The 23561-nt window shown below is 48.8% G+C and overlaps 2 protein-coding genes across 5 annotated transcripts in view; both read right to left on the reverse strand.

The window, feature by feature from the left end:
• The window catches only part of Alg1 (ALG1, chitobiosyldiphosphodolichol beta-mannosyltransferase), a 167291-nt gene that overhangs the window by 39064 nt on the left and 104666 nt on the right, over positions 1 to 23561 (reverse strand). The window contains exon 1 of one of the 4 annotated variants that reach the window (XM_077670638.1): positions 812 to 951. The exons of 1 other annotated variant lie outside the window; for it this stretch is intronic. The gene's annotated coding sequence lies outside the window, so the exon portion shown is untranslated. Of the gene's footprint in view, positions 1 to 707; positions 952 to 23561 lie in introns of those variants that run through there. 2 more of the 4 variants (XM_077670637.1, XM_077670635.1) reach the window with 2 other exon arrangements.
• Positions 793 to 1131, reverse strand: LOC144139728 (cysteine-rich DPF motif domain-containing protein 1). Its single transcript, XM_077672011.1, has one exon. The coding sequence runs from the start codon at positions 1129 to 1131 to the stop codon at positions 793 to 795; it is 339 nt and encodes a 112-aa protein (XP_077528137.1).

Consider the following 23561-nt stretch of genomic DNA (forward strand, 5'->3'; position numbering starts at 1 on the left):
ATGGGAAAAGGATGATGATGATAAGGAGAGGACACGCACACCACTGGACACATGCCACTGCAGTCACCACGTCATTATTGTGCATAGAATGAATGCGTTTCCTATCACGCGACACTTCCTCTACAAATTTCACTGGGGTGACGTATCTGGCAATGAACTTGTCCACATCAAAACAAGCTGTGAAACATGAGTGCGCACACAGTACAGGTGTATTCATTCCGCAATTCAACACTGGCACTTTCACTTCCATTACATCATAAGGAATGCTTAGCTAGAATTTTTAAATGGTATCTATGCTGGTAGGGTGAATGGTGATTAAAGTGTTTACATTCCTTTCTGTCGTGGGCTCAGACCTCTGTGCTATACATATTCCCACCAACATTCAGTGATACGTTTAACAGGTGCTTGCCAGAAACTGCGGAGCACTCACAAATATAATGGTCTGTTCACAAACAACAGAAGAGCAAAGGTGAACATCAAACGCCTACGAATTATACGCCTGGAAAAGAATTTAAAATGCACGCAAAGAATGGCACACAACAAAGATCTTATTTAGTTGCGCCCACTGCGCGTGGCATTACCAGAGCAGACTACAATCGGCGCATGCGCAATGCTTACGAAGCAATTTTTCTTTCGGCATTGTGTATCCACAAATGTTTACGTCAGACCTGGCATATACAGAAACAAGATTATTATGTATTTCGCACCAAGAAAGACGAGAAATCCTGGCCGATGCTCACAGACGGACCCGAAGCGAGCTAGAATGTAGAATGTCTTTGCCTCCACGCGTCCTTATTTGCCGAACGCCTGCCTTATCTGTGGAGGGAACTGCAGACTCGTCTGACGGAAGCAAGGCTTGCAGAAGCGCTTCGCGTAGAAAACGCTGCAGTCGCTCGCGTGGCAGACGGCGCGCCGGCACAGCGAGCAGTGCGAGCCGACGGCGAAGCCGCCCAAATCTTCGCCGGAGCCGTCCTTCACGAAGTAGACTGTCTCAAGAAACCTGAGACCGAGTCGTTTGATACCGTCGCACTCGACGTGATACTTCTCTCGCACGCCGCACACGCTGCAGACGAAGTATTTGTCTTCGTTGTCCCGGGTCTTTGCTTCTTTATGGGTGTCTTGCGTTTGCATGCCACAAGTGCGCTCACTAGCAAACGCTCACAACCCACAAACAAGAGAACTTTTAGTTCACAGTACCGCGCACTCACTGCGCTCTGATTCACTTTACAGGGAATGTATAAGTTGTGTGCACGAAATATAGCACGAAACTTTATGACAGCAAGTTGCGCGACACACGTTCCTGAAGCGACGTGCCTACACAAACAAAACAACTCCAACAAAACGCCGCACGCCGCCCGACCTAGTGGCGCTACAATCGGATTAAGTTCAAATCGGCCGCTAAGAAATCCGTCACTCGGTTAAAAAGTTCGCTGTGTCTAAAGGTACGTCGGACGTACCCGCAAAATTTCTTAAAGATACGTCGGACGTACCCGCAAGATTTCTTAAAGATACGTCGGACGTATCCGCAAGATTTTTAAAAGATACTTCGGACGTATCTGCGAAACTTTTTTAAGTACGTCGGTGTATTCGGTTTCACTCGACCCAAACATGCAGCGTACGTTCTGCGTTTTCTCGCGTCGACGTCGACGTCGCGTCGCCAGAAATGCGACGCGAGCTGCAACTCGAGCGACGCCGATGCCTACGCTCGCCAGATACCGGCGTCGACGCAGCGCGAGAGAGCATCGGAAAGCGAGCGGCAGCGTCCGTCTTCGCGTGGTTTGGGGTCGTTCCTTTCAGCAGAAAACAATCAATTACTTTTTAACTTACGGTAATTGGTTGCCTTGAGACAAATTGCAAGCTATTTCTGTTCGCAAGCGCTCATCCATTTGTGGCTTGTTCGGCTTTCATTGGGGATCTGCGATAGCTTTGTGTGAGTTAAATGAGGGAGCTCTGGTTACATCGCATCCAGTATTAGCATAATGTGGCTTGTCAGCAAGATCGGTGCGCGACGAGAAAGTGTTATCACCGCCAGAATTCTGGCTCATTCTATTCCATTCGTAGCTCCCGTGGCTTGCGCAGGGGAGACCGGGGATGTGCGATAGCTTTTTTTGACTCAAATGAGGGAGCTGTGGTTACATCACTTGTAGCACAAGCATTATTGTCCTCGGCTCGAAGATCGGTGCGCAAGAAGCAAGCGTTACCACTGCTCAAATCTCTCAAATACGACAAAAAAAAAGCACACCCGACACCACTCGTGGGCAGCCTCTGTTGGTACACCGAATTCTTGAAGATCTCCTCGTCTCCTCGCGTGGTCGAGCGGTTGAGAGCCGGGCTTCTGTTTTGAAAGTCCATGGTTCGAATCCTAGCAAGAACCCCCTTTTTTTTTTTGTGGCGAGGGTTTGATCAGTTTTTTTTACAGGGTACAGACAGGGTGCCAGAGTACCCTGCCTTTCAACCTACAGATGACGTTCGACGGTAACCTCAGTATCAAGGCAGCGCTGAAATTTGTTTTGCTTACAATTTGTATTCATGAACGTGCAGTCGGTACGCAACATGAAGGTTAAATCAAGTAGCAACTAAAGCAGTTGTGCGAGGTGCGTCTTCGTTTATCATTCTATCTTATTTTGTTCTGATTTGACCGCGATGGCTCGAGATACATTTCGCAGCATTTCAATATTTGCCCGCCAACATACTTAGCAATAAATAAAGACGCCAAGTGATTTTTTTTTTTTTTTTTGCTGAAGCTAAAGTCTTGACAATCGCAGCTCAAGAAGCGACAATAACTGCTCATAAACGACTTCAGCGGGATGGCATACGTTTCCAGCAACGCCCGCCGACGCAGCGACTGGCGCGCGACTTCGCCGGTCTCCTGCGGGCCCGCGCGTTGACGCCGAACGACGCCGACGCTCGCGCGACGCGTGATTTCGCGTCCATGCGGCTAGGGCTGTAAACAGAAACATATGAGGGGGAAAAAAGACAGATACTCGCGTCGCACATGATTTGTTTCCGTCTTGCGAGAACCCGTAGTGGTCCAAATTCGATCTCTGACCTCAGCGAAGGCTTTAACCGCCCCTTCAAATAAGGTCCAGCTAGAGAACACGAGGAAGAAAAGTACATTCTGCGTCAGGTTAGGCATCGTTAGATTCTTGGCTTATATACAGCAAACGCGTGATGGTTCTGCCGTCGATGGTTCGATATAACCACGCTAGTTTCGAGCAACGCCGCTTTCGAGCCACTCTGGGCCCTGTACGTCCGACGTATCTTTAAGAAATCTTGCGGGTACGTCCGACGTATCTTTAAGAAATCTTGCGGGTACGTCCGACGTATCTTTAAGAAATATTGCGGGTACGTCCGACGTATCTTTAAGAAATCTTGCGGGTACGTCCGACGTATCTTTAAGAAATATTGCGGGTACGTCCGACGTATCTTTAAGAAATTTTGCGGGTACGTCCGACGTACCTTTAGACACAGCGTAAAAAGTTTTCTGAAAAGCATCGTTGAGCGTATAAAGCGCTGAGAATGAACCTAATGCCGCTAAGTGTAAAGAAATGCTTTCGTCGTAAAAACAACTAAGGCTTTAAAGGGACCCTGCAACACTTGCCATCGACTACTAGTAATGTATTTTGGGATAAAGTCTATTGTCCCAGAAATCTCCTCCCGCAAGAATTATGAAAATCCGTTCACAATTAACGAAACTACGCGCGATGACAAATCGCGCATAATCGTTCCCTCTCAACTCGACCGCGGACAACACGACGAAAGCTGCGCGCTCTCTCCCAGAGAGGGGGGCGGCTCGCGGCGTTCTCTTCTCTTCGGCGGCCTTCCATGTGCCACATGCCGGGTAGTTTTCTCCTTTTCTCTGCAACGCGGAGGGGCCTATTTCCGGTCTGCTGCCACAAAAAAGCAGGCATGGGTGCCTGCTCGCAAGTGCGTGCTCGGGCTGGTAGGGCGTTTTTGAAGCAATAAACGGTTTTAGTCGAGTGGTCCCGTTGAAAGGGAAGTATTGAGCTCATCACTCAAACTTCGCGCGCACTCAAAACACAAACGAAACGGCAAAACTGTGCCTACAGGTTCAGGCATAGAAGAGGTTCGTACACAGTGATGACGACGACGGAAATGGGAAAATCTAGCCGCGAAGTTGACCAGTGACAGCCGATCGGGCAGCCATGGCCTATGTGACGTCCCTTAGGCCATGCATAATGAGGACAACTGAAGAGAGAGCGGTTGATTTTTCCGCGTCTTTCACATCGATTTGCGTGCTCACCGCTTCACGTGCACGTGTAATATTTGGCTCAGGTATTCCTAGTAGTGTAATCTAAACGTCGCGCAGGTTTACTTGCACTGCTCAAAGAGTGTTGCAGGGTCCCTTTAATTTCGCCGGAGGCGCTCCAATCGGGATATGTGTGTCGTCTGCTCGTAGAAGATACCACAAAGAACCTCGGCCTTTCGCATCAGTAGTCGGTGTCTCCTTTCCAAAAGAACCCTGCTCTTTCTTGTTTTTATCCAATATTACCAATATATACAGTCATGCCGAAAACATAACTAGCAGGCAATCAAACAGCTAGCACATCGAATCAGATGTTTCTTTTTTCACTAACTACATGGTGGTGCTACGATAATTGGAACCATAGAGTTTCATACTAATATATTAGTATGAAACTCTATGATTGGAACACTTCAAAAACTTTTCCTGAGCGAACCGCCGCTCTGTTTGCGCTCAAACTTCACACGAAGGTCGCATTTCGTGGTCTATTTTGTTTGACACCGGGAACAACGACGGTGCTTACCTGTTTATTCTGAAAATATATAAAAACGATTTTCGCCGATGGGAAAATGGCGGCTGATTTGAACGTGCGAGCCAGCTAAAGTTGATGTTGGAATCATAGAGTTTCTCAATAGTATTACCAGTATTACCTAGTGAGAAACTCTATGGTTGGAATGAGGGCGCCAAGATTGGCAAAAAAAAAAAAACTGGTTGATTCCTCTGTCATAGGAATCGGTAAAACACGATAGTGAAATGTGCAGTGAAATCTGCAGCTGAGCATGATTTGCGGTTCGGCGGCTGTCTTGTGGGTGTGCTTGGCGAGCGACGTCCTGCAGGCAGGTCACTTCGGCAAAGGTGTACTGGCGTCATTTCCGTGACGGATATGACGTCAGTGAAATCTTGGTGTGTCCCGGCATAAAACACTTTCGTATTAATATATAAAACCCGAAAACGAACAGCCCCAAGTATAATGTACACTTTAAAGGCAATTGCTTCCCCGCAAGACGCTGTGTGCAGAGGTGCACCCTCTACAGGCCGCTTGCTTCGTTGTACTGGCGTCACTTCCGTGACGGAAATGACGTAAATGAAATCTTTGTGAATTCCTGAATAAAACACTTTCGTGTTAAAAGAGACTTCAGCGTTCGCCGTAAACGTGGCAACACTTGCTCGTAACAAGAAAGACACGTCATAGGATATTACGCAATAGACGCGCGATTCCATGGCGTTTTATAAAGTTTACAAGCAGTCTGGAATAGTTGCGTGATATATAATTATCGCACCATGTGTATATTTGCTCCGTCCCAACCGGTTGGTGAAAAAGTGTGTGGGCCAGACGATGAGGACAGAAATGAACAGAAATGAACAAAGAAAAGCGGAAAATGAACGGTTCAGAGAAATTATTTTGCATTGATCGACTGTAACCGCGCAACTGCATGCACTGACCCTAAAGATGATTTTGAACTACGATATTCGATTAAATTCGGATAGGGCGTGCTTCTGCGAAACAAATACAAAAAAAAAAAGAAAAAGAAAAAGAGAATCCCTAACGAGGCGGTGGCACCCACCCGGGCCACGGCCGAATTACGCACAGCGCTGCGATCACCCAGCGCCGATTAACTCTGGACCAAGGAGTTCCGCTGGACGCTTTCCCGGGCCGCAACCACGCTGGCAACTAACCACCTCCCCGTGGTTCGTCGTTCGAATCCCCGTCGAACATCTCCGTCGCTAGCTAGCACTTCCTCTTCCGACACGCCGGTCGTCGTGGGTGGGGTTTTCCAGGGTTCTCTCCAAGCGAGCACGACCCCTGAGTAGCCGAGCGCCAGGCCGGGGTGTCGCTTGTACCCATTCGTCTAGACCGGTGGGTGACCGGCGGTGGTGGTGTCGAACCCGCGTCGAATCTGCCACCACCTCCCGCGCCGTAGGCGGACGCTCTAACCACTGGGCCACGGAGCGGTGCTGGCTTCGGCACCGCCAAACGATATATAATGTTAGCTTGCACCTCTAAGCGAATTCGTTGGCATTACAGGCTCGGTCGAGCCCACTGGTCACGTGAAATCTTTGAAATGCTCTCACAAACGGCGAAGACCACGATTAAGACTCCAAACGGGGCGAAAGTAAGGTTAGCGAAAGCGGCGAAAGTTTGACTTCAGTTAGACTTCAGTAGCGACACCTACCGAATGCAGAGACTAGCTAGCGCATGCGTACTGGGTGCGCGCCTCCCTAGATGGCGCTAGGCGGAGCTCAAATATTTAAAAGGAAGCGCGGGAAATTTAGTACGATGAAGATAAAAATAATATATTACAGTGCAATCATGGCTAGGGATTTTTTTCACAACTCCCGAGGCTCCAAGTGTCTTTAAAGCGCGAGGTATTTCATATCGCGAGATGTTCGTGTGTGTGCGTGCATGCGGGCGTGCGTGCGTGCGTGTGTGGGTGGGTGGGTGGGTGAGAAAGTGGGCGGGTGGGCGGGTGCATCGTTAGTTTGCGTGCCCGCTTTCTTTTGTTCAGCTCGTGCGCACTTCCTGCCCGCCTCACCAGACGTACTTGTCACCGACATGCCGATGCCAGCGCCGTTGAAATTTATTAGAACAACGAACAAAAGTCGGGCACAAAAGCCAGACGACATGGTCATGTCAAAACGCCACGTCCGTGATCGTCGTTGGTGATTTCAAAAGTGACATTCCCAGACCGGACAAGAAGTGGTTTAGGTTTTTTTTTTCGAGTGTCTTGGCTTCATCTGCCATACCGGTCTCACGAAACCCCCCCGTACATCTTACCACCGACTCTGGTTATAAGAACACCCCAGCCGACCTGAGTGTCACAGCGACCACAAGGCCAGCGTCACCCATGCACATTACGACCATTCACATCAGAGAAGACTGATCGTGATTTTTTTTTTATTCGCTGTGTTTGTGTCGGCATGAGTTCATGACATATACAGTCAAAACTCTATCCACGTACCGAGACCCGATATTACGAATTTCCCGATATAGTGAACAAATTCGGATTCCCCGCACGTGCCTGTACGGTTGAATGCTTTTATGAACTCGAACTAACGCTTAGATTAAGCGCTATTCCCGCTTTAACGAAGATTTCGAGAAACAGGCTCATTTAAAAAAGGAGCAATTTGAAATGTGTTATATTAGAACGACACTAAGATTATTGATTGCGCCGCGTAAGGGAAAAAAAACGACTCGTGTAGTTTCGTTTCATGGAGCTCTACTTAAACTCAGCAGTTCCGTGGCCGCAGCTGCAGGGCGTCTCGACCAGCACGCTTTACACATGTCTTGACGGGTTTGGGAAAGAACGCCATAATCCATGTAACTTCGTCGGGAACTGCGTTTGCGTCGAAGAAATAACCCCAAGACCAGCTCGCACGGAAAGTTGGAGGAAGAATCTGTTTACGTAGTTCGGGGATATGACCTAGAGCCAAGAACGTTCTGTTCAGCGGGAAAGTGGTTCAACAAAAAGTGCCAGTTTACGCGCGTCTGGTGGGGTGCGACGACGTTTGGGCAAGCCAAGGCTGACCTAGTATTTTCACCGCGGACTTTTAGCGCATTGTAAAAAAATAGCAGTGGCTTAGCTCGGCTATGCTAGGATATACGTAGCGTGAGCTAAGGTTCAGCTGGTTATTCTTAGGTTTCCTGGTTGTTTAGGATTAGCTGATTATCGTGCTTACTGCTGCTAAAACGATTTCCAATCTAATCCAATCCAATCCAGTCCAGTCCAGTCCAGTTCAGTCACTGCTCCTCGCACATGCGCAGCACGGCTCTCCAGGAGCCACGCGAAACGGCTATCGAGCGGCTCCAGCGCAGCGTCAGACTTGGCTACTCCGCAACGGAGGTGCACAGCTGGGCACGCGCCGGCGCCAGTGCGTCTGCCGCGGCTATGACCACTCTTCTGGAATGCGCAGACCGGCGAATGTGCAGAGCCGATTCTCTGCACACCCGTACTCCAATTGGATTGGATTCAATCCGATCCAATTTAGTCCAAACAAATCCAAGCCAAGCCAATCCAATTCATTGGTCCTCGCGCTTGCGCACAACAGCCCTTCAAGGTCCACGCGAAACTGCTCAACCTCGGCCAGCGTAGAACGCTACAACAAATTGTATGACGACATGCAGGCGAGCGCCGCGGCCGCCGCAATTACGATGGCATGGTAGCTTCTGGGTGCACCTCCCTTTAGAGATCAAATTTATACTGCAATCACTGCTTGTAAAATGAGTCCCGGTTCTGCGAAGTTCTTTATTTAACGAAATGATTTGTGGTTCCCGGCGACTTCGTTAGATTCCCGGTTATGGACCCCGGTTATGGGGTCCAAAGTTATGGACCCCATAACTTTTTTGTCGGGCAAACATATTTCTTTCATGCATGGCAATGGCGCATGCAGGGGATATATACGAAAAGATGTTAACAGCCCCCGGAAGAGAGAATCGAACTCGCGATTACTGTCACAAATTATTGTTGCCCGTCTCCTCTAACGTTGGAAACGTTATAGAGTATCTTTCTTTTTCTTTTTTTTACCGCACAATTCTACGCACCGTTTGAGCTCGGATGTTGAATGATGTCGAACAATTACGTATTGTTCGGATGAACATTGGCATTGCAATGTAGGTTGTTCAACATTCCGTGAAAATTAATGGTTCATCATATTTATTTATTTATTTATTGTTTTGGGCGCATGCATATATACGATCGAGCACAAAAATAAATTCCCACACGCAACTGTGATGTGCCAGGACCTTAAAAATGATGTGCCAGGACCTTAAAAAAACCCGGGATTTTGAAGGATATTTGATTTCAAGAAACGATGTGCTATAACTAAGTGCAGCAGCTTTTCAGGCAATTGAATCATTGGCCTGCGCATTCATGACACGTACGTGCACGTATGAAGTCATCGTAAAAAATTTCTGGGCCAAGTTGCCGGGCCGCAAATAATTTGAAGCAATTTTTCCACAGTAAGAAAGGTGCATGCAACTTTCGTGGGATTGAACGCTTCAGCCTCGCTCAAGAGTTAAGCTTGTACTTCGATTTTTTTTTTTTTTTGTGGCCCAGGCATGGTCTAGAAAACTTTGACAAAGACTGCACATAACTATATAACTGTCCGAAATCGCTTCATCGAGTGTTGCAACAATTACCAGTACATTGGTAATAAATTGTACCTTGGTACACGCACTCTGCGTGCGGGCCGCGCATCGGAGGTCGGCGCACGAAAAATATATAGTACACGCGTACTTTTTTTTATGTACATATGTGTGCCCGCGCGTTTTTATTTTGGCAAATATGAGGTGGGTACAAATGGAAGGTGTGCAATCCTTCGATTCCGCTGCAAATCGAAGTACGGTTGAAATCCAAAACTGAGGCGTTGCACATGCGCAAAAACTTTGCGATATGTAACTGACCGTTCGTGTGTGAGAAAAAAATAAAAAGGAAGCCCCGCTGGGACCGCGACCGGTCGTCAACACCCCGGTTCTGCGCTGGCGACCCGCCGCAGACCCCGGTTTCCCGGGTGCAGCAAGAGGTGGTGGCTCCAAGTGGGGGTGTGCACGAAATGCATCCTTTCCACTGATTGGGAGCAGGAATTCTCACTGCTGGGTTTTCGAAACTGCGTTTCAGGGTAGCGCGGGTACCACGGAACTTCCCCCAAGCGGTCATCCCTGAGAGAGCCCGGGCGACGGGGCCGGGGAGACGCTTGTACCCGTTTTACCGGTGGGTGTCCGGCGGTGGGATTCGAACCAACCACCTCCCACAGCCGCGACGGACGCCCGAGACCACTCGGCCACGACTGTGGTGATTTCCCAAGCGTCTATACTCGGATACAAGTCAAGAAAAAAGGGGCGTCGCCTAATCCCCCACTTCCACCACCCCCTTCCAGCCAATAGTGTCCCTCTATCAAGGTGACGTCGTGGCCGACCGCATTTCACCTGCAGGCAGCGCTCGGAGCATGGAGGAAAGAAAAGTTTAGGAGAGGCCCTGACGTCACATTTGTGAAGCCGAGTCCCGCCATGACTTGAGCCCACGGAGCCCAGCACTCTATCCCATCATCCTTTGCTGTCTCCGGTTTGATTTGACTAACATGGCGTCGCCCTGCCCTCCCGCTTCGAAGCGAAAACAGCTTCGTCGCTAATTCTTCGGTGCGATGTCATCAACTAAGCTGTTGATTCCGCCTTCAATTTGCCCATTCTAACCCTCACCTGAAGTTTCAATTGAAAAGCGGCCTTCCTTTTTGAGATAGAAGGACGATTTTTCTGCTCTTAAGCCTGGCAAAGTAGCGTTTGTCGTCGTCATAGCAACAGGCTCGCGGGATGGCGAACGCAGACGCCTCCGACGGCAGAGTTTTTAAACTGGCCTAATCTAAAAACGTTTGTCGTAGCGACTGCGCTGGTTTGCAAGCGTAGCGAGGCAGCCACATACTAAGCGCCTTAAAAATTTGTCCGTTCTATTCGCCCAAATTTGGCCGCCGCAGTTGTAAACAAGTAAGCAACATTGTCTATGGGCTCAAGAAAAATCACGTGACTTCCTCCACACTTTTCGCAATGCATTGGGGTGCTAGGGGCCTCTCCTGAGTATTCTTTCCTCCATGGCTCGGAGCCACGCTTTTCTTAATGCGTCCGTGCCGAAAAGTAGTTCGTAAGGGCGCCTTCACTTTGAGCGGAGATAAAAACCTTAGCTAAAATTCTTTATGTGCCCGTTTTAATGCAATGCGTGAAAGAATTTATCGTCAGCTGCAGTAGCGAGTTTCAATTATATTCCTGATGGTGAATTTCTGCTCTTCCGGGTTTTCCCTCAGCCGCTTGCTTCTGGCAGCTTCTGGTTTTAAGCATTGCCGGCCCCATTTCCCGCCATGGATCCCGAAGAAGTCGCATCTGAATGTGCTTCATCGTTCTCGACTGAGAATTGTGGTGCGTTGCCATCTACGCCACGCCGATGGTACAAGAAAAACAAAAGCGGCCGTGTCATCTGCAGCTGCGTACGGGAGATGATCCGGAACGCGCACGTTCGTTTGCGGCATCTTCACCCAGAGCGCAGCGTTGAAGAAACGGCCGCGACCGTGAGCGATCTTCTTGGAGTCAGCGTGAGCTTGGTGATGGACGTGAAGAAGGAGATGAAAAATAACGACGGAAATGTTGCGACGCCCTCCCGAAAGCGCCCGCGAAGCGCCGGAAAGAGACGACGCACAGAAGTGTTTGCGGTCGTCCGTGCATCGTTTTTTTCGCAGCAATGAGATTCCGACAGTGAAGGCAATTGCTGCGGATTTCAACGCTAGCGGCGATGTTACTCCTCTCAAGCCATGGACTGTGCGCCGCCTGCTGAATGACATCGGGTTCAGGTATGAGAAGAGGGGCCGGAACTCGCTGCTGATCGAGCGGGACGACATTGTCGCGTGGCAGCAGAAGTACCTCTACGACGTCGCCAGGTACAGGATGGAAGGTCGAAAAATCTTCTACCTTGATGAAACCTGGGTGAATGCGGGACACACGCTATCGACTGTTTGGACGGACACGACGGTTGCTTCCCACCACGACGCCTTCATGCGTGGTCTGACGACAGGTTTGAAGCAGCCGTCAGGGAACGGACAGCGCCTGATTGTAACGCACATCGGCAGCGAGGACGGCTTCGTCAGTGGTTGCCTGCATATCTTTCGGGGTACGAAGACCGGCGACTACCACGAGGAGATGGACGGCACCCGCTTTGAAAGGTGGTTTGGCGCCGTTTTGCCGCAACTGCCACAAGGTAGTGTAATTGTCATGGACAATGCCTCGTACCACTCGCGGCTGGAAGAAGCAGTGCCTACGACGTCTTCGCGCAAATAGGTCGTTCAGGACTGGCTGACGTCCAAAGGACTTGCTTGGGATGAAAAAATGCTTAAAAAGGAGCTCCTCAGCCTTGTGGCCTCTGTAAAGACACGGTACATCAAATATCGTATTGACGGTGCAGCTGAAAGGGCAGGATGTATTGTGCTTAGGCTCCCACCCTACCATTGTGAGCTCAATCCCATTGAGCTCATATGGGCGCAGATGAAACGAGGTGTCGCAGCCAGAAATGCCACATTTAAGCTGGCAGATGTAGAGGTGCTCCTGAGGGAAGAAGCTGCCAAGGTAACAGCTCAACAGTGGGCAAACGCAGTTCAGCATGTGATCAGCATTGAAACAAAGTTCAGGGGAGACGGTGGAGCTAGTGCGCATGTTCAACCTATTATAATCCATCTGGATGAAGATGACACGGACTCCGACAGTGACCTATTTGGTATCGAGTCCTTTGAAGATGTGTAAGGCGGCCAGCTATTCGCCAGTGCCGCCTTTGCCCCTTTCAGTTAGTGTGGAGTGCGCAATTTAGCTTAAGTAGGTGTGTTTCCATAGCTGCAGGAGCAAGAAACTCCATCAGACAGCAGAGAAGACCAGACATGCTGTTTGTGTGCGTTATAAAGACTTATTTCTGGAGTTTACTGAGCAGCCTGTGTGTGCAGCCTAACTTGTTCATGGTTGATTGCTTTGATATGTAGCTATGAGAATCAGAAGGTGCAATTGCAGTGTTTGGTTTTTATTTCATTTGCCATTACTGAATGTTGTATGTTGTGTTGTACAGTCGACAGGGATTTTCCAGTATGACAGTGAGGGTGACAAGTTATTTCAACAATCGATGCATGATATCATTTGCTGTAGTGAACCGAGCGGTGTATTGTGTGGTGCTGGCTCAGGACTGGTTGCCTTGATATGTAGCTATGAGAATCAGAAAAGGCTGTTGCAGTGCTTGGTTTCTGATTTCATTTGTTGCAAGTGTGGTGCAGGAATTAGGCCGAATGAATGCAGTCCTGACAAGACACTGCGTGGCAGACGTATCCATAAAAGAAAATTGTACATCTCGAACTAGAGGAAACCCACACTGTTCCAAAGTATTTTCTGGAAGCAGGGCCACGCTTGCACTATGCGATAGTTTTCGCTGCACAGGGAGGATGGCTATTCGCATATGTAGCATGAGGTGTGTGCAAGCAGAGTCAAGCGAGTTCGCAAATTCACTTCAAGCAGAATCATCTGCAGTGTGTGGCTCTACGGCTCCTTGTGCGACACTATATAAATGGCTATAAAGGCAAGTTTCACCTACAGGAAAAGACGCTAGCTCGAGTTTTAACCCCACGTTTTTTACATTGTTTGGACACTTATGCGTGTATTGGATGCAGAAACCAAGTTGCAAATTAAATGCCTACGTGAAAGCATGTAACTGAACATTGTGTGTCCGTGTGGCTGGCTGAGCCAAGTTGTCTTCTTGTAGAACATTGAGAACAAATAAATCTGTTTAAGTGTCTCATTGCTCGTTTCATTTGCTATGCATAATTCAGCAGTGCGTCTGTTTAGCTGTCTGAGCCAAATCTGACAGGATACAACAGTGAGGACAAGAAAAGTTGCTTCGGTGTTTTATTTCTAATTTGATTCTATTTAGCTATCTGCTGTCTTACGCAGGACTTAGGATAAATAGGTTTTATCTGTTGCCTACTCCACTGGATAAAATGCAGAATCACAATGTTAAAAACAATCCCCAAAGCTTTGGGAAGGGGAAACAAGATTGGTTTCAATCGATCCTCCCATGTATGGGAATCATTTCATGTAGTGCATATTTGGCGAGATTATAAATTTCCTCCTGAACATATGATCCGATTTTGCCTTTGCGTAGCAAGAAAAGTATGATATGCATTGACCAGTTTCAGTGCAGCGATGTGTACCATATGTGTGGTTCCATGCATCAACTCAACCGACATGTCATCAATCAGTGCAGATCACTACGTAACCCTTCAAACAGACTTCATTGCCTGTGTTATGAAGTGGGCATCAATTCATGTTCTGTCATTGTGATTTACACTCCTAATATATGTGTAGACATTGCACGAGTTGAGTTGCGAACAGTGCTGTGGCAAGCAGCAGCTTGCTATTTGACTTGGAGCAGCGAGCTTCTCGCTCCAGCGGCCACTTGTGACGCAACAGTGAGAATGGATGAAATGCTGAGCTGTTTTCCACCCTGAATGCTCTATTTTGAATTTAGAGCACGTGCATGCAGATGACCATTGCAGCAGCAGCTTCTTACTTAAGAGACAAACACAAGGCGGGCAGTGTCTATATAGCTTCAACAATGCACATCTCATGCAAGAATTTGATTTGGTGAACAATATGCATGCGCATGTGTAGAAAAAGCTGAAAGGTGGTTTATTTGATTTCAGTGCTGCGTTTCATGTCTTCACATGCATTGTTGCAGCTGGTCATACCGGTGAAATCTAGCCAATGCAATGTCACTATCGCGAACCACAGCTCATTCACAAAGCATAAACGGGACAATGAAATTGAACTTACAGTGGTAACACTCCTGTGGAATCTTAATTATCATAGACAATGCAAACTCAAAGCAGATGCCTATTCGTGTTTAATTCACAAAGGTTTTTGTCCGAAACAACAACTTAAGGCACTCCAACAAAAAACAGGCGACAAAAACATACTTGTTGCAATTAACACATTTAACAATGGTATCTCAGCGTAACCGAGAAACAAAATAGAAAAGGTGGCATATTAAATCCCATCACGTAGCTAAGCTACAGCTCGTACGCATTCACGGTCAAAAAGTGCGAAAATTCTGCTTCTTGTATTTGGCAACTTGATCACAATTTGGGCGAATACGCTTGCGCCCGACATGGACTTGGGACACACGGCTCGACATATATGCTTTAACGAAATGCAGCGCGCGCCGTCGCGTGGCTTGCGTTTCGCCCCGTGCATACTGTCCATGGCGTTAATAACTTGCTGGCGTAATCTACGAGAAATAAACAAGGAGTTATCGCCCCCTGTCGCAGACACTGGTGCGATAACGTGGGTAGCACAAACACAGGAGGGACTAAACGGTAGAACGGTACTTCACGCTCAAGGCCAAACGCCCGCACAGGATGACGACGACAGCTTCGTATCATACAGCGTACTGCAGTAACTGCAGCGGCGGCTGCTTACCGGCAACGCGAGCGCTCACAAAGCAGAAGGAAAAACACCGTAGCGATTGTCATTACCGAGCATGTTAAGAACACTGCACACAACACGCAAACAAGGAATACGACTGAACGGCACTAAAAATCGTCCTCAGAGAGCCCGACGACGCCGACGGTTTGACGCGAACAGCGGAGGCGGCCATTTTGGTAGAAGTCCGGAAGCGCGGAAGAACATGTTTTGTGATTTCTTCCGTGAGCGCGGCGTGGAGGCGGTCTACCTCGACGTCACGTTGATACGGCGACACCATTGGCTGGAAGGGGGTCCTTTGATGAGGAAAAGCCGCACTTTTCTTGAGTTGTATCCGAGTATAGCATGGTTATTTATCAACACCAAAGCCGTGTTTCGCTCTTCCGGCGGAAGTGTCTAAGGGAGCTAGGGGATGGATAGGGAACGGCTGAAACCCGGCCTTATTGGCGTTGTTGTTGTTGTTGTTGTTGTTGAACACGTTTATTTCCCATTTTCAAGCCAATCTAAGGCTGCTGTGAAAGAAAAAAAAGAGGTAAATGGTTCGTCGTTTGATCACTGGCTTCGGGATTCTAGCCACCTTAGCTTCGGTCGTGACGGGCTGTGGTTCTGGCAGTGTGGCCGATCCGGGAACCGGTGGCAGGAGCTTCTGCATCATCCATGAACTGGTTTAGCGACCGCCCAAGTTCGTTGGCGACCGCTACAGCTGTACACGGGGGTGGTGCAGCCCATCTTTGAAGGGAGTTCGGCCTTATCTCACCCGGGAGTGAGGCCATGGCTCGATCTCTGGGAGCCGAGTACAGCGGGCAGAACCACAGGAGGTGTTGTTCCAGGTCAGCCCGTGAGCGCGAACACGGGCGGCGCTGCGAAGCGCGCCTCCGTGACGTAGGCTTTCTCGCATTTGTCGTCTGCTTCACTCAGGCTCGCTCTCCTGCTGTTTCTTTGCGCTCGGTCAACGTCTGATGCTTTTCCGCACCAGAATTGGCGCGTCGGTAACCTTTCATCATAATAATAAGCTTAAAATCGCATACACTAGCTCATGGTGTCAGTTAAAGTATAGTTTTGGATACCGCTACGGAAGAAACATTGCCGGCGTCGCCCCATTCCTTGCGAAGCCGGTCGTGTGCGGAGCGCGAAGAGTCGGAGCTAGGCGATCAGCTTCTCCATTAAGCAATCTTTCGAAAAAAGGGAACAGTCAGCTGCTATATATAACCGAGAAATGTGAAAATGGAAGACCAAAACAAATTCTAGGGCTTCAGGGCTGTTGGCTTCGGCAGAAGGCATTACGATTCCCAGTAATCATATGTACGTGTCAGTTTTTGAAACTTTGCTGAACGCTCGAACGTGTTGTGTCACATCACTTTACGTTGCCAAGGCATGAAAGTTTGCCGACATGCACTATGGGCTGCAAAAACTGTAGGGTGAGTTCCAAATAACCCACTTTGTATATAGGCGAGTGCTGATTTCATACCAAGCATCTAACCAGTATGGAGGTTTGTTGAGCTAAACGAGCCACGTCTACGTTAAATATACAGTAACACTATGTTTGTTCAGACCTGGTGGGATATTTTGGTATATTTTCCACAGCCATATCTTCCCGATATTCAGATATGCGTTATAGGAAAACTGCACTCAAGAGGAGTAGTAGGAGGAGAAAATTTTATTTACAATTAAATCGAGCTGGTTAGTGGGCCAGGTCCTCAGTCCAGGACAAGACAGTAAAAGTAATTTTCTTCAATTCATAGAACGCCATCCCGAGTAAAATAGGATTTGTTCTTTGCGCCTGGAAGGATTGGAAGGCAATAAAGAGCTACTTGGAATTATTCTTCGGTTTCGATTCTTGTAATATATGCAGGTATACTATTTATTGCGTTAGTTAGCGAGTACAACACCGTAATCATGTCATCATTGTTCGGGTTGAGAGTCAGTTTATTATGATAACGATATGATTACGATAGAAATTCGGAGTACAAAAGCCGCCTTCGACTACTGTGGACAACGTTGTTTAGGGCACGATCGTGGTGGCGTAGCACAAACCTTCTCATTCTATTTGCATGTGCATAAACAAAGCACGCTGCGGATATGCACCTTCTTGCACGCAGCCGTAATGAAAGCCAATTTGTGAAGAAGCAATGTATGCCATACAACACGAAGGAAATATCCACACGATCTTTGTGAGCCTCCCAAACATCCTAAAACCCCCTAATAAGACGTGTGGGATATACGAGGGGTTCCTCGGGGCGACTTAGCCAGTCCTGGCGTAAGCCACCACGCTAGCTCCCGGCGTGTCAACCACGCGGGCTCCCATGGCTACGGCAGCCCAGCGAGGTTCGCCGATACGAGAACACAGTAGACAGTAGTGCTGAAGCACAGCCGTTTATTTGGGGAATCCCAAAGCATGCGAGCACAAGGCTCGACGGCGTTCACGAATCACGCCGTCCGGGTCGTGACCGCGAACGGGAGGTACGCACTCACGGCGCGCGACAAACAAAGCTCCCACCTGAGACACAAGTATCCATCACCGCCGCGTTCCGCCGATCTCGCCCCGACCGGGTCTCCGACGAGACTCTCGACTCCCGTGCCGCCCAACGTTTATCCCACCTATCCCCGCACACATCGGTGGCGCCATCTCTCGGGGCACGCCGACGAACCAGCGGAGCGCCGGACCGGTTTCAGCGCACAAGTAGCACCAGGCCTCGCAAGCTTGGACGTTCCCTGGTTTCCCTATAGGCGGCGTAAAAATCGACGCCCCACGTGACCAACCTACAGCGCAAATTTCGACCATCAAATCCACCAGACGGCGCAAGCGAAAGGTTACTTTTGGTATAGAATACAAAACATTCATTCCGTGACTCAAAGAGCCCACACAGTTCGCTTACAATGTGTTATTTAAAAATATTATTAACAAGGTCCACATCAAACATCCGTTGAGCAAAAATGTACGCAACTTTTTACGAACAGCCGACTGGTGCACCACCTCGTTTCTGAATTCGCAACCACAAAGCCGCCAATTCAAATTGAAACCGCTGCAACGGCCCACCGTTTCTATGTGCGCCGAGCACTGGTTTCGTGACTGTTATTGCTGTTATGTGCTTTTGCGTCCATCAGTTGTTGAGGACTGGCAAAACACGGGAATTGAGTGCTTGTTGAGTGACAAATGTGGGAAATTCCGCATCGGAAGACAGCTGTCGAGGCCAGAATATTTGATTCTTCCAACAGAAGGTGAGTGTTATGCACTCCGCTAGAAAGACTGTGCAAACGAAACCGTTGTCGCCGTCAATACCTCATTCGTGCCCTTCGTTCGAAATCTTTGCGCAAGTGAACGAGTTGTTATGGCAAAAAAAAAATGTTGTCATGAAAGCGACGTACAATTGCAGCGATCAAAATGAAATGATGTCCTGGCCTCTGTAAACTTGCGGATGTCAATAAACGATTTGTTCTCACTTGCTGCTCACTGTGGTCTGTGCCAGTCGAGGCCATCTGGTCACCTGGCGTAACATCACTTCACTAGCGCGGCACAAGTAAACACGCGGCCAGCGTGCCAGCCAGGAACCAGCAGGAGCAGCCACGGCCGGACTCGACGCTCCTTTCGCGCGCGGGAGGAGGAGAGTCGAGTCCGGCCGTGGAGCAGCGAGCCGGCGGCCGCCGTGCGAGGGCAGCCATGTTATTAAGGAGCTCAAGCGGCCTGTGCAAAAAGCATCCGCCATGTTTACAAAGCCGTGTTTACAGCGCCATCAAGCGGGCGAACTCGGTAGTTCATGACGCCGCCACTACGCTTTTTCTGGCACTACAGGCAAAGCTAGACTAGAGTTCCTGTATATAGCTCCCGCAGGGAGCTGTATAAAGCTCCCTGCGGGAGCTTTATACAGGAACTCTAAGCTAGACCTTTGCTTCTCTAAAATCCTCCCTGTTCTGTGGTAGCACAAGCGTCTCTCCCGAAGGGTGCGCTGGCTCGGGATCGCAGGTCGCGGTTCTCCACGATTCCCACAGACGTTTGTGACGGCGCAGAAAAATTAATGCGTTGGGCAGAAAAAAAAAAGCAAGAAGCATTAATCTGATACAAGACAACATCAACGAAAGAAATAGAACAAAGCCGCTTTATTTCCTGCTGTACGATGCGCGTGTAGGGGCCGCAGCTTGGTACGTAGTATTAGACTGTTGAGTCTTCATAAAAGCGTCTAAAAAATACTGCAGGGAAGCCTACGCATTATGAATACTTATCGAGAAGCTCTGATCGCTGATCCTCGCGAATAAGCTAGAAAGGACGAGTTACACACGATCTTGTGACCGATGCTCTGAAGAAAGTTGTTCTCTATCTCCTCGTGTGTTGCAAACTTGTGGGGGATACAGCTTCAAATTATTCAGATGCGTCAGAAGCTGGCAAAATAACTGAATCACTAGAAATACGCTTTTTAATGCACCACAGCAACAAATCGGGCGATTTCTAGCACAGACACTGCTGCCCCTCACAAGCGGAGTGTAGCAGACGACAGCGGCGCGAGTCCCTAAGCTGACGTCAGAGCCAGGGGTCGCCACTCAAACATCTAGAAATCATGGCTCGCGACGTTGTTTTTTGCTTTTTTTCTTCGCAGTGTCTAGAGTTACGTCCGACGGAACCCAAAATTGAAAAGTAGAGTTATTTTTTTCTTTCCTCAAAGGTGCACTGGATACTCGATTAACCGCACCGGTGCACACCGGGGCACACCGGTGCGCCTTTTCATCCTCATCCGCACCGGTGTGCACCGTCCATCCTCGATAAACCGGGGCCACGGAGCAAGAATATTTTATTCTTGCTCCGTGACCGGGGCGCACCGTCGCGGGGCAATTTTTGGTTACACCGCCGCTACACTGTACCGCCGCGCACCGAGAGTCGACGGTGCGCCGGGGTGCGATCCCGAGATGCATCGCGGACGACGCCGGCGAAGGGGCTTCCTCCGCACGAGAGCTTCGCCGTCTGCTGCAGCTGCAGCGACGGCGCATCACCGCATCACCGCACTCGTGTCAAGGCGGAAGTTGTTGCTGAATGGCGTGCTTGTGAATTCATCGGGCAACGATGCGACAGGCTCCTAACGGGCGGTAACAACAGTAACAACGGCCAGAGATTGTAAATGAGGACGCGAACTTCGTCGACTTCGTGGACTTCAAAGACGGCTGCATGCATTGCCAGGCAGTTGGGGATTGACATTAGTTTCGTTCGATCCATTTATCATGAACTGTCACCGGAGTGCCTAGACGATGAAGACTTCCTGTCACACGGCAAATCTAATGTCATTCAAACTGAATGACATTAGCTGTAAATGACATTCGGCTCGGCCGTGCGGATCTACACGGCGGAACAAATGTCATTTGATTGTGATAGCGGTGACGATTAGCGAGCTTGCAAAACCGCAAAATTACATTTCAAGCGCATATAGAATGTTTTCACACGTAATATTTAAAAAAAAAACGTAACAAAGGAATATTTTTTAAAATAAAAACAAGAAAATCACCGATCTAGGTGACATCAGAGACATCACAAGCTGAGACAAGTCTGCAAAAAATCCGGATTAGGGTAGCGCGCGCACTGGGGACGAGATTTCTTTTTTGTTAGTGCTTGATGGTCTTTCTTTATTAGAACAATAATACGAAAAAGAAAGTATAAGTTTACTGACAGTTTTTAGAAACAGTATTCTTTGGTTTGTTACTGAATTTTCCCGTCTAGGGACGCGCTACTGCTGTCGAGGCTACTCATTCGGCCACCAACTGAGGTGTAACTGAGGTCCGGGACCTCAGTTAGCCCAGGGCTCGCAAGCTTGGACGTTCCCTGTCTTCCCTATAGGCGGCGTAAAAATCGACGCCCCACGTGACCAACCTTGACCAACCTAAAGCGCTGTTTTCGACCATCAAGCCCACCAGACGGCGCAGGCAAAATGTTACTTTTGGTATAGAATACAAAACATTCATTCCGTGACTCAAAGAGCCCACACAGTTCGCTTACAATGTGTTATTTAAAAATACTATTAACAAGTTCCGCATCAAACATCCGTTGAGCAAAAATGTACGCAACTTTTTACGAACAGCCGACTGGTGCACCACCTTGTTTCTGAATTCGCAACCACAAAGCCGCCAATTCAAATTGAAACCGCTGCAACGGCCGACCGTTTCAATGTGCGCGGAGCACCGGTTTCGTGACTGTTATTGCTGTTATGTGCTTTTGCGTCCATCAGTTGTTGAGAGGACTGGCAAAACACGAGAATTGAGTGCTTGTGGAATGACAAATGTGGGAAATTCCGCATCGGAAGGCAGCTGTCGAGGCCAGAATATTCGATTCTTCAAACAGAAGGTGAGTGTTATGCACTCCGCTAGAAAGACGGTGCAAAGGAAACCGTTGTCGCCGTCAATACTTCATTTGTGCCCTTCGTTCGAAATCTTAGTGCAAGTGAACGAGTTGTTATGGCAAAAAAAAAAAATGTTGTCACGAAAGCGACGTACAATTGCAGCGATCGAAATGAAATGATGTCCTGGCCTCTGTAAACTTGCGGATGTCAATAAACGATTTGTTCTCACTTGCTGCTCACTGTGGTCTGTGCCAGTCGAGGCCATCTGGTCACCTGGCGTAACATCACTTCACTAGCGCGGCGCAAGTAAACACGCGACCAGCGTGCCAGCCAGGAGCCAGCAGGAGCAGCCACGGCCGGACTCGACGCCCCTTTCGCGCGCGGGAGGAGGAGAGTCGAGTCCGGCCGTGGAGCAGCGAGCCGGCGGCCGCCGTGCGAGGGCAGCCATGTTATTAAGGAGCTCAAGCGGCCTGTGCAAAAAGCATCCGCCATGTTTACAAAGCCGTGTTTACAGCGCCATCAAGCGGGCGTACTGGGTAGTTCACGACGCCGCCACTACGCTTTTTCTGGCACTACAGGCAAAGCTAGACCTTTGCTTCTCTAAAATCCTCCCTGTTCTGTGGTTAGCCGGTAAATGTCATTCGCCTTGAATGTCATTCGGTATTCTCGTGTAGCGCCGAATTAATGACATTTAGGGCGAATGACATTTGCTGTAAATGTCATTAGATCTGCCGTGTGACAGGGGTATTATTACTCGTTTTGCTGTAACGGAAGGGCGGAACAAAACAGGCACTTTATGGCTCAAACGATGATGAGAAGCAGCTTGTATGTAGCTTTTTAGTGGAAGCGGTGGCGGTACGTTGTTCCGCATGTGTGACGGATTTAAGTTGTGCGTACATATAATCACTGGCCTTCAATAAATACCACTTTCTAATAGCTCTGTGTCTCATTACAGTGTTGTATTGCTACTTGTGAACGTTTTTATGAGTTGATTAAGAGATGGCGCCTGGGTAGAACCGCCCGGCGTTTGTCCTCGATCAACGCTCCGTGCCGGTACGCACCGTCGTGGGGGCCGGCACTGCGCACCGCACCGGTTTTGGGGGCAGCACCGGTGCGTGTTTATCGAGGACGCTATAAGCTTCCCGACAGAACGATTCTGGTGGACGTCGCAGGAAATGCGCAACAATCTCAAGCAAAGTGCATGCATGCACGTCTTGTTACCAATTAGCTGCAGATATATTTGGTGTTATTTTTTTGCATTTTTTAAAATAATATTTCAGATGTAGCAAAACGCACGTGTCATTTATGTTAGACGCCAAGATCGTTGTAACTCGCTGACAAACGCGGAACGGAGGCTAAGTACGCGCAGCATCGAACGCGCAGCATGCTGCTGTGGTTTTATTGTTCTTTTCAAGGTGTCGCACGGTAGCGCGCTCCTTTGGCGGTCGCCTAATAGCTCCCCTAGGGGAGCAGAGTTGGGGAATCAGTTTTTTTGATGCATCGCTTGGAACTAATTTTACAGCTCATTAACGTGTTTGAAGTGGGCACTCAAAATGGCTGGAAACGCTGATTGGTCAACGCGTGTGACGTCACAAAAATGACGTCATATTGATGACGTCATTGTTTGCAATGACGTCATTGATTATGCAATAATTTTGACGTCATGTCCGGTTTTGTTTTTTGTTTTTGTTTGCGCGTTTTCCCTAATTTCCCTAGTTTTTTTAGCATGCTTGGCCTGCACCCTAGCGGCGGCCGTCGCCATCCCACAGCCGCGGACACTCGGCGCGGTCACTGCACGTTCTGCTTCAGAATGGAGCGGTTGGATGCGGAAAGGAAACTTGTAGGAAACGACGGAAACGATGAAGATCGTCGCTGTCACTTTTGCAAAAAACTTTTCACGAAGCGAAAAAACATGTACCAGCATGTGAGGAACGTACATAAAGTGGACGTTAACTGCAATGATTGGAAATGCGAACTGTGCAGTACCGGCTTTCAA

The sequence above is a fragment of the Haemaphysalis longicornis genome, unplaced genomic scaffold (assembly GCF_048455015.1).
Source record: "Haemaphysalis longicornis isolate Haplotype H1 unplaced genomic scaffold, Haemaphysalis longicornis Haplotype H1 scaffold_5, whole genome shotgun sequence".
Taxonomy (NCBI): Eukaryota; Metazoa; Arthropoda; class Arachnida; order Ixodida; family Ixodidae; genus Haemaphysalis; species Haemaphysalis longicornis.

Bases quoted from the DNA above. Each gene is read 5' to 3' on its own strand.
- LOC144139728 (XM_077672011.1), bottom strand. From the start codon at position 1,131: ATGCAAACGCAAGACACCCATAAAGAAGCAAAGACCCGGGACAACGAA.